Source organism: Chaetodon trifascialis, chromosome 6 (genome assembly GCF_039877785.1).
Source record: "Chaetodon trifascialis isolate fChaTrf1 chromosome 6, fChaTrf1.hap1, whole genome shotgun sequence".
Classification (NCBI taxonomy): Eukaryota; Metazoa; Chordata; class Actinopteri; order Chaetodontiformes; family Chaetodontidae; genus Chaetodon; species Chaetodon trifascialis.
Window position 1 is genome coordinate 3,288,122 of NC_092061.1, and position 11,278 is coordinate 3,299,399.

At 45.2% G+C, this 11,278-nt stretch overlaps 1 protein-coding gene across 1 annotated transcript; it reads right to left on the minus strand.

Annotated features, from left to right (window-relative positions):
• elmod3 (ELMO/CED-12 domain containing 3) lies at positions 1-10,574 on the minus strand. The gene is made up of 13 exons (XM_070964897.1): positions 10,498-10,574; positions 8,506-9,301; positions 7,493-7,564; positions 7,316-7,390; positions 7,156-7,225; positions 6,809-6,871; positions 6,631-6,719; positions 5,874-5,997; positions 5,659-5,781; positions 5,283-5,413; positions 4,934-5,010; positions 4,713-4,840; positions 1-3,700 (listed from the first exon to the last, which is right to left on the minus strand). The coding sequence occupies exons 2-13, from the start codon at positions 8,605-8,607 to the stop codon at positions 3,450-3,452; spliced, it is 1,305 nt and encodes a 434-aa protein (XP_070820998.1). The 5' UTR covers positions 8,608-9,301; positions 10,498-10,574; the 3' UTR covers positions 1-3,449.
• Between the last annotated feature and the right edge of the window lie 704 nt (positions 10,575-11,278).

Consider the following 11,278-nt stretch of genomic DNA (forward strand, 5'->3'; position numbering starts at 1 on the left):
GTTTTTAAACAGCATTTATTTAGCTTTCTCCATACAATACATTTAATGTACAACAGCACATACTGTATTCTGAAATAACTCTCAGTATAAAATAGGGCTTCTACAATCAAGGTACAGTCATAAAATGCTCTGAGGGACGTGACGACGACGGCGACAGTAAAACACCTTCATATAAAGCGCGGGACCTCGAGAGGAGTGATTGTATTTGCCGAGCTGCTGCTGCACGAAGCAGAACCTCACACCGCACCTCTCAGAGCATCCGACATCCTGCAAGAACCCGTTTTTTTCTCTTGGTTCTGGTTTCACAACTGAGGAGATTCCAAACGATGATCAACGCATAAGAATATGATCTATTACAACTGCCGAAAATATAACTTTTGGTAATATGAGAGGATAAATCAGGCCTTGTTTGGATACTGAATATATAGCAAGGTCAAAGCATACACCGTGTTATGACTGCTAATCAAGCCTATATCTTTACAATCATATACTGAACTGTTGGTTTGTGACTGCGGCTGTAACGACTGGATTGTTTCTGAGTGTTTTCAGGACATCAAACACTTAAACACAGCAAAAGTATACCGTACTATCACTGAAGCCACGAGAAAACCAGCTTATTTCAAACATGGTAAACATCAGCCAATTCTAGGTCGTTTTAAAAAAAGGACTTCTCGTCTGCAGATGTGCATCAGAGCGCGTGTGGGCCTATATAGAGTCTATAAATGTGTCTTTAAATAGAATACACGTAACATCGACCAGCTGTTGTGTTAGTTTGCTATTATGTAGTGCTTTAGGTGTTGAATATACATTATATAACACGTCCAATTGGTATGAGAGAAGGCCTAGGTACAAGGAAACGTAAAAAGAGTCTGACTGAGAGGCCAAACAAACATCAGGAGAGAGAAAGGAGAGATTTGTCTCAAGTCTTGAGGTAAGCAATGTGTTTCAGTATAATGCCCTACAGACAATCATACAGTTACAATCATTAATTCTCTATGTACAAACTTCCTGATTTACATACACTGTACTGCTCCTCAGTTTAAAATTTAATAAAACTAGATGTGAGATCATATCCGTGGTGCAATTTGTGGAGCGAGGAAGGGGATCGGACTCGGCCGTGTCATGAGGCGGGCGGCGATGAGTGTTATGGCTATTGAAGATGGCCTGTTTCCTCTTGCATACGTCACACACACTATCAAATATCTACAACAGTGCAAATTTTCCTGCTCGATCAAAACACTCGCAAACAATTGGCTAAACCACGTCAGCTCGTTTTTGGAGTCACACGGTGGAGATGGCGGAGAGCGAGCAGCTGAGCAGATGTTGAAGATTTACACGCCTGTGTGTGTGAATGCGTTCATCTGCTAAGGGGTCGTCTCTGTTCAGTTACATGAATGGAGGAAGTCTACTGTGGCACGGTGGCTCAAATGAAAGAAAAGAAAAAGAAGGGCGCGAGGAGAGGACCGAGCAGCACTCCACCCCGCATGGCTCCACTGGATGTAGGCACCGTTTTTACTGTTACCTTCTTAGAGGACGAGGTTGAGCTCGATAACCTGTCAAGTCTATCCCACATCTCTGCGCCACCTTAACGTGTGTCCACTGAAGGAGACTTAATGCAAATACAAAATAAATGTGCTATAGTAGTAACAGTTTGCGCACTCATCGACACTACGGACTGTAACTGAGACATGACATCAACAAGCTTTACGAAGAGGAGGAGGCTATAGGATGCTACAGTACTAGTGCTACCTGAACATGCTACAGATTGAGACTACAACGATGGGAGACTGTTTCACATTAGCACAAAGCAGGAACCAGCTTTGCTGAGGAGCTCTACCCATTCCAGGCCACAGAGCCGCTGAAACCAGCTGCGTCCAGACCCCAACGTGAGGGTTTGTTTCTAAAAAAGCAAACCGAAGAGTGTGTTCTCTCAGGATCAACGCCGTCCTCGGAAATGTGATGTACCATTTCTAAAATGACAAAAGTACCGTCTTTGCAGCTTGATGGATCAAGTACTTAGTAAAGCTGGCTTATTGTGTGCAGAGGAAAGCACCCCATCTGTAGTCAGTTCCTGTCATACGACACACACACACACACACACACACACACACACACACACACACACACACACACACACACACACACACACACACACACACACACTCGCTTGCACAAGCGCACAAACCCTGAAGTTAGGAACGATTTCTATCGTCACAGCACTATCGTTTTGATTATCATTGAGTGAGAGCTGGGATTGCATACTGTACCATACGTCTCCGAGGAGAGGCACCCTTCATCAATATCAGCTCATTCATTTCATTACACACACACACGCACACACACACAGGAATAGATTCTGAACCGGTCAAAAAAAATTACAATCACATGCTTTATAACGGAATGTAGAGAAAGCTCAAAGCAGACCTTCCACTCGGCCGAACACACTCACTCTGTCAGAAAGTGTCTCCTCGGCTTCGACCGTCAGGAGGTTTTCAGGTGTTCATAACAAAGATCTGAAGTGCTTTTAGACATAACTGTAAAGTCATGACAGCTGTCCTTTCAAAAAGGACTAAAATAGTTTGTTTTTATATTATTTTAAAATATATCCCCCGTATTAAGTGGGAGCTCTGGACCTAGTCTATCAGACCTCTGGCAGAAGACACCATGAGGACACCAACAACTGGCTAAACCTCCACACATCTGGACTCAGTATCCATCCTTTCACATGACGTCTGCACAAGTCTGCTGTATGCGATGTTTAAGAACTTTCTGCGTCCCGCTCAGCAGCCAGGTTTCCAATCCGCCGCTGAGACCTGAAACCTGCTTCTGTCCGCTCTGCAGCAGAATCCCATTCATTTCTCTCTGATCAACGTAAAGTTAACGGAGCGTTTAACAGCACGCCCGCCGATGCTGCCCTCAGCCGAGCCGAGCCGAGCCGAGCCGAGCCGAGCCGAGCCGAGCCGTGCCGTGCTCCCCCCTCTGCAACGCTAACATACCCTGACTGAGAGACGTGTGCAGCGTCTGGACGTCTACGCAAGTCGCGTTCAACCACGAGAATTTGGCAGCTATCGATTTGGCTACTAAATCCACAGAAAGGTGCACACATTCACTTTCTTGTTGTTTTTGTGACATCTTGTGTTTCTGACCTGCATCAGCTCTTTATATTTGACTGTTCTATATTCTGTTTTAAAAAAAATAAATTAATCATTTATTTAAAAAAAAAAAAAAAAAAAAAAACATAACTCTGAAGCCCCCCCCCCAGGCTTAATCTGATCAAAGTGCAGCACCCCAGCATCAGTGGAAGGAGTGGAAGTGTTAGAATGGGTTCAGATAGCAGGTCCTAGATCAGGGTCTGGTGGGGTTCTAGCTCTCTGAGAGTAAGCCACTCACACATACTCACAAACAGGACTGTGACACGCACACGCGCACGCACACACACAGAGTCTAGCTTAGATGAGTCTGGCCTCCCCCTCCATGTCTGGCGGTAGATCACACACTCCTGTGAAGTGCATCTCCTTTCCCTTGCCTCCCTGTCCCGTCCCGGCTCTGGCCCCTCGCTCCCCCAGGCTGGGAGACGGCTGCTGGGCCTGAGGGTCTGGCGACGTCCCACGGGGGATTCCACCTGCCCGCCTCTCTTTCAGGAAGACCTCTAGTCGGCGCAGCATCTGCTTGGGGTTCTTTTTGGCAAACAGCTCCACTTCTGATGGGTTAGAAAACACAGAGACCGTGGGACTCACGCCGAGACGACAATCTGTGTTTCTGCAGTGTGAGTTCAACGTACTAACCCGCAACTCAGGATTTAAAGGAGGAGTTCCACGTTTGGGAAAATACACTTATATGCTTTGTTGCTTAGCGTTAAATGAGAATGGACACATGTCTGTCTGTTAAATATGAGGCCAAAGCCAGCAGCTGGTTAGCTTAGCTTAGCACAAAGACTAGCAATGGGAGGAAACAGCTATTTGGTAACAGAATCCACCTTTCAGCACCTCCACAGCTAATTAACTGTCACATTACATCTTGTCTGTTCATCAGAACAAAAGCAGAAACAGAAAACAGTGACAGAGTGTGTTCAGGACTCTCTGTGACTTGAACAGTCGCTGTCACGCTTCAGTTTCTGTTGCTTTTATTGGCAGACTTTGTCACTTTTGGACAGGGCCATGCTAACAGTTTCCCCCTCTCTCCAGTCTTTGTGCTAAGCTAAGCTAAGCTAAGCTAACCAGGTGCTAGCTGTAGCTTTGCTAGAGTGGTATCCACGCTCTCATCTAAATAGTCTAAACCTGGCGTCTATGTGGCCGCTGACACATCAGTGGGAGATTCTGCTGCGTTAAGCTAATAGCGGCTAATTCAGACTCAACCTGCTCGCCTCAAACAGAGATGAGGAGCTGGCTGCAGAGGTCTGGTAAACTCACTTCTTTCTAACTCCTCGCTGACATTTATTTTCTCTCGATCTCGCTCCCATGAGTCACTTTATGAGATTCCAGGAAGCTCCCTCTGGAGCCACAAAGGCTTTAAATGACTTTTTCACATATGTGGCAGTACTCCCCAAGACCTGTAAACACACTCACATGTGTAAAATTGGTTCCCCTTGACTGATGCATTATCATATAGAAATATCTGAATAAACTCGCGACACGTTGACCTCTATCCTCGTCTCGAACGAATGAACCAGCCTGATTTCAGTAACAGCCGAAACGAAACGCCCTGTTCTTTACCTTTTAGTACGAAGCCAGAGTCAGCGATGGTCTTCTGCTGGGTCTTCCACAGTTGGTACAGGTGCAGGTACGTGGCAACGTAGAACTCATTCAGCACACCAACCACCTGCTGACGACGATTGCACTCCCTGGTACGAAGAGGAGCATTGGTGCGAGGAGATACAGTGACAGACAGCCACATGCACACTACAGAGGATGCAGTAGACAAAAGACTGACTCACTTGGACAAGGCTTCCTCTCTGAGCACTTGCAGAGCGATGCGGGTCATGTTGATTGACATCACACTGAATGGAAAGTTCTACAGCAGAGAAAACACACCAGGAAATTTAGGTCCGCGAGGAACACAAGGGCTGCAAGCACGAGTCCTGAAACGAGCTCATCTTCATTGATCCCTGAGGGGAAATTCTCTTTTTCACTCTGCAGGGAGGGCAAAGGTCAGGGCAGCACGCCTGCCATGGGAGAGGTCTCAGTGCCTCTCTGGAGGATTAGTGAAACCTGATTCCTGAATCAGTTGTCAGAAACGAACATAAAACAGACCTCCAGTCAATAAACACATCTGCCTGCTGATACCTGCGTCGGGTGCTGCGATAACTTGTAGATGTCTCTAGCCAATGGCAGAGTCTCTGGGTCCATCACGAAGTAGAGAGTGTGCATCAGTCCCAGGAAACCAGTGCCACGTAGGTCAGTGGCTGGGTCTGTACCTGCACAGCAGAGACACATTTCAGTGCTTCCCAGTTTGGTGTGAACACTGTTGAGAATTACAGATACAGATTTTCTTTTCTGAAACAACGTCTGACTGTCCCACAGATGCTTCAGACCCATTTCCTCCAAAGCCATTACTTCATGAAATTAAGGAGCTATAGTTCATTAGCACAATGACTTAAATAAGAGCATCCCCAGGACTGAGCCTTTGTATTTATAGCGAAGGAACGTAAAGGTGTCTCACCCTGAAAGCCGATGTTTTCCCAGTGGGCCCCAAAGCGAGGACAGTCCAGCCTGCTGCCAATCAGCCTCTTATAGATGGTCTGGAGGACACGCATGTGGACTGTTTGGCTGTTGTCCACATGGCCTGCAGAAAACGCAGACAGTGGTTTATTAACACTCATGAGCGTCACACCGGGTGGGACGATCACAAAAAACAGGCCCAGCAAACACACTCACACTGTGCGATGGCAAAGACCAGATCCCTCTCCTCCAGGAGCTCCCTGTGCAGCCGTGGAGGTCCGAAGAGGAAGTGTGTGATCGCGGCCAGACCTGTCCTGCGAATGGTTGGCTGGATGTTCTTCTGCAGGTGGGGTGGGGACAAAATACAATATCACTTTAAAAATTACAGTTATTGGCATTATCGCTAAAACTCTTTATCATTATTTGAAGATTTTTACCACAATGAGAAGGAAAACTAATAATTCAATGACGCTCTTTCACCTTATTTACGCTTCACTGTTTAAGGATGCTAAGTTTGTCCCCGTCTCACCCACATTCTTTAAATTCTGTTTCACGTCACAGACGAGTAACACAGGCCTTTTTTTGAGACAGGCCTTTATTTCAAATTTCCGTTGTTTCCTCTTTGCTGCGATGATTTGCTGTTGCTGGAGTCTGCTCCCATTCCAAACTTCCTCCATCCGTTTCTAAATAAAATGTTCCCTTCTCATCCCTGGGGAGCTTTTACGGTGAAATCATCAAACTCATTTTTTAGGTATAGCGTGACAATATTGTTTCACTGATGCTGTGGAAATGGACGGTTTGATGAATTTAGCACATGAGCCATTAAAGTGTAGGTAGATTTGTTTCCCAGCCTTTATTTTGGACGAGCCTTTCTCTTTTCCAACAAACAGCTCCCCCTGCTACCATTTCAGGGTTGGCCATTATTAAAATATCAGCTTTTATTGGAGACGTTTTGGTGGGCAGCATTCCTTACCAGCAAGTCCCCGAGGTCTGTGGTCTGGAAGTACTGCAGGGCTTCGTTGAAGGAGATGATCGGGGTCGGGTTCGAGTCCTCAGTGAGAGCTGGTGGATGTTAGAAAAAATGTATTCTTTTGGAAAGAAAGTCATCATGATCTCGATGCAAACAGGTGAAACAGCGAGAAGCATCTGACCTGGTTGGACGTTCTCCAGAGCCTCCCACTCCTGTCTGGCCTTTTCCAACTCCACATTTTCGTCTGTGGAGACAATTTACAAAATAAGGTAAGAAAACAAACGAACAGGCCCAACAAGCTTTGCCAGAAGCACTGACAGGGGGTGAGCATCTACTTGGCCTATGTGCTGTGGTGCAAATCACTCAGACTGCCGGTGAGAGCCTGTGCTTCTTCCAAGCAGCCAGTCTGCTCTCCTGAGGGAGGTTTTACCTGCAACAACTGCCTGGTATCTAGGAAACACTCACAAATTCCTGAGGGAAGAGGATGTGAGACAAAAGAGAGGTCATGTGAGAGTATGAGCGCATTACCTGCAGGCTTCGGCTGGTCCCCTCCAGCTGCCAGGGTCTGCAGAAGACCGTTCTGCTTCAGCGCTGAAATCTGGATAATCATCAAATAATGGATTACCGTACATTCATTCAAGCAGGGCCTTTTGGTTGAAGTCAGATGCTAAGAATAAAACGTAATTACCGGCAGGGATCTGAGTGGTGCGCTGCCGTTGGTGTGGTCTCTGACATTATGACTCATTATCAGTCCGTTCATGACCTGAGAGGACAAGTTTAAAAAAAGGGCAATTTCTAAATAACAGACTTGCTCAGAGGAACAAATGACAGCAGCTCGAGGAGACGTGATTTAAGCCGTACTCACAGGCTTATGGTTGGAGTGTCCATTGGTGATTTCCTCTAATGGTTTACATTCGCGGGACAAACCATTCAGGCCCTAAGAGGACGGCAGCAGCACAGAGCAGATGCTTCAGACATGTTCACAAAGCAAAAACAGTGCAGCTCTCACTGCTTTTAAGACTGGTAACTCATTATCACTGCATGCTGCGTTATGCTCCAATCCTGGAAATATAAAACTAACTTAAAATACGATGCAGATTCCAAAAAGTTAGGACAAAACAGGCATTTCTGTTGATGAGGTAAACATTTACTATACTGTCTTTGCACTGTTTTCAGCTGAGTGTATGTCAAAAGAGATAAGAGCAAATGATCTCAGTGTTTTATTTATGTTTTACACAGCGTCCAAACTTTTTTTGGAATTGGGGTTGCATGAAGTTCAACAAGCCAAACACAATCTCAGACATGTCTCAGGAGTTGTAAACACTCCTTACTCATGAAGAATTAGGTAATTTAAGGGTGCACTTCCTTTGAGGATAGCTGTCCCTGCCCTGTTGGGCTGCATCCAGCGAGGCAGGGGACATACTTATCCGACTGTTTACAAAAGAAGCAATGCACAAGGCTGGAGGCCAGGGAGCAAGAAGCGATGTTACGGCTAGAAAAGCAAGCCGGGGATAAGGGAAATGCCCTGTCAGCTGCCGCCGTGCCAACATGCCAGGCGAGTCAGACCAGAGATTACAGCTAAAGCAGAGGGAGAACTGTTGACCTTCGGTTAAGTTAAACACATGTGACAGAACTGCTTAAACAAATGAGCTCTTAATTGTTTAACATTATACATCAGCGCGGAAGAGGACGGGAACACTTCTCTCAGAGGGTGAAAACATCAACACGGCAACAGCGGAAAGGCACTACTTCCATTTTGTTGCCAAACAAAGCAGGTGTAGCGTTCTGCTTTAATGGTGTTAAGTTGCTGTGAAGCCAAACACTGGAAGGCGATTAAATGTTTAAAATCTTAAAGGGCCAAAGGTGAAATAATATTACCTCAGTGTGGGATGTGACATCAGTGTCTTCTTCCATTGCATATGAGTGAGTTGGCTGGCGAGCGTGTTCCTGATCCTGGCCTCTAAAGGCTTCTGAAGTCATGGACCGAGATGGGCTGAGGAGCTGACGCGAGGACCACCATGGTTTCTGTAGTGCACATTTGTCGTGACGGCAAGTATCTATGATTTCCTCCTTTTCTCCTCATATAAACAGAGAACTCAGTGTCCACAGTCACCAGTCTGATTTCATAAAGTGTCACTGGCAACAGAAATCCGTGTTGTGCACATCATGTTCTCTTTGTCGGTGTACTCGTGATGGTGGTGTTTTATTAGCTACTCCAAAGTCTAGCCTTGAGTGTGCACACTGAGAGGAATGTGCAGGTATCAGTCTACGAGAGCTGACAGGAGGAAATGGCTATCCATCAATATACAAGTTTCCTGGAAACCTGCCTCCTTCCTCTCCTCCACAGATCTGCTTGGCCAGTGGGTTCACTCCTCAGCCCCATCAGAGGTGCACACGGGCTGGATGATGACATTGCTTTTCAGGGCTGGGCTCTCCTTGTCCGAGACGCTTCATCGCTTTGGCCCCAAAGACAAAGCCAGCACGCACCTCGAGGCACCACAACGGTTGTCGCTGAATTTATTTGCACCACAGCTGTGTTATGTCTTCAGCCTCACATGAAACAGCAGCACATGTCCAGAATAAGACGTGCAGGTGTCCAGAGAGATGTGGGTCATGGATAGAGTCCTTGTCTGGTCCTGAGGAGGGGCTGTCATAGGTACACAATGTCTGAAAACTAGAACAAAAAGAGCAGTTAACACATGTCTGTCAATGAGTAACTCACAAATTAAATATTACTCACCTGATGATGCATATAGCTTAAATTTTTAAGGAAAAAAAGTCACAATTCTCTGATTCCAGCATCTTAAATGTTAATACTTCTTGTTCTTTACTCCTCTGTGACAATAAACTGAGTATCTTTAGGTTGTGGACAAAAACAAGACATCTGAGGACATAATCTTGATTTCTGTCATTTTATAGACCAAACAACAACATTAATCGACAATGAAAATAATAATTAGTTGCAGCCGTACTTTGTGTGCTATTCTTTGACAGAGCAACCTAAATTTAGTGATGTAAAATTAAGATTTACTCAAGTATGGTGATTTCAGGTAGTACTTTTATACTTCCCCTGAACTACAATTCACTTTTCAGGCCATTTGGCAGCTGGGATTTACACACATTACATGTTCATAGCTTATGTAGCTTCATGCATTGTTATAGCTCCAACAATAAAATGCTAATTAGATATTTAAGTAATATTTTCATGCATGACTTTTAATTATAAGAAGTAATTTTAAAAAGTGGTTTTACTCAAATAAAGTATATGAATACCAGCTCCACCACTGTCTGACTCACAGGAAGATAATAAAAACACTAAAAATCCGTTACACTTGAATATTAAATCAAAGAATAATCACAGTATCATGAGAAAAATGTCAAAACTTATCGCATGAGTGCATCTTTGTCCTCTGACAGTTGTCCGCTGTCAGCGCCGCTCTGACAGCAGCGGCTAACGTCAGCTAGCCAACATTATCTGTAGCAACCAACAAGCTAGCAATATGTCAGCTAGCAACCCCGCAGGCACAAAGACGCAGCCACAGCTTCTTCTCACACCGACAGCGCAACGCCTGAACACACCGCATGCAAACCGGCCAAAATTGACTGCAAACAGCTGAACGATTTAAGTCAGGAAAATGAAGCGGGGTGAAGTAGTTGAGACCTAACATAAGAAAAGCCAGCTGTCAGGCTAACTAACGGGCTAGCTGTAGCTCTATTGAACTGTAACGGGGATGGAGTCTGTGCCCAAATCCGACACCACCGCACGGATTAATCTGCTTTAGCCGTCAAGGTTTATTAAAAACGCTTCAAAACACTGCGTGCTGTGGCCTGTCCGACTATATTATGCAATATGAAGCATTTCAAAAGTACCTCAGTTTCTGACTTTCTCCCTCCAATCTCAGCTTCCCTTCCCCCGTCCAGTGGCCACGGTAATTTCAAGTGCATCTTGGGAATTGTGGTTTCCTGTGTCGGACTCTCGCTTCATTACGTCATCGCTCTCTCTCACACAGAGCAGGGAGCCTGTGACCTCCTTTTCCACCTCCCATCAGCACAGATACTCTTCTGAACACAGAAAAAAAAGCCAAATTATCATTCTAATAATTAATGTGATAATTATGAAAACGCTGCAATATAAAGAGTTGATAGCGTTTGAATTAGCCTTCATTCTGTCCCTGACAGAAACAAAAGCTGATGTTTGGATTTCAATCAAGGACACGTAGATGGACATTGGATGACAAAAATAAAAATAAAAGATGTAATCAAGGCTGTCATCAGAGCGAGGGATTCAGCCCGACTGACAGACAGCTTGTTTTGTCTTCCCGGTCTGATTGCACAACTTATCTGCACTAGATAAATTTCCTTTTCCTTCCTCAGAATTTCTTTCATTAAACAAATTTTGGAACAAGATCTCCGAGTGGCTGCAGCTCTCCTCGCATCTGCTCATGCTCACATTTTGAGGCATTTCGAGCAGATGTCAGTTATTACCCCTCTGGAACATTCTTCCAAGGAAAGAAATGTTTGTTTTGCATCACACGAGGCAGCGCTTGGAGCTGTTCTGCTGAGGTTTGTTTTATTTAGAGTAAACTGCATCGCCCAGGCGTTCGTCTGAGGCCTAAATTCTCCAAAAAGTCGGTGGAAAAAGTGAAAAACA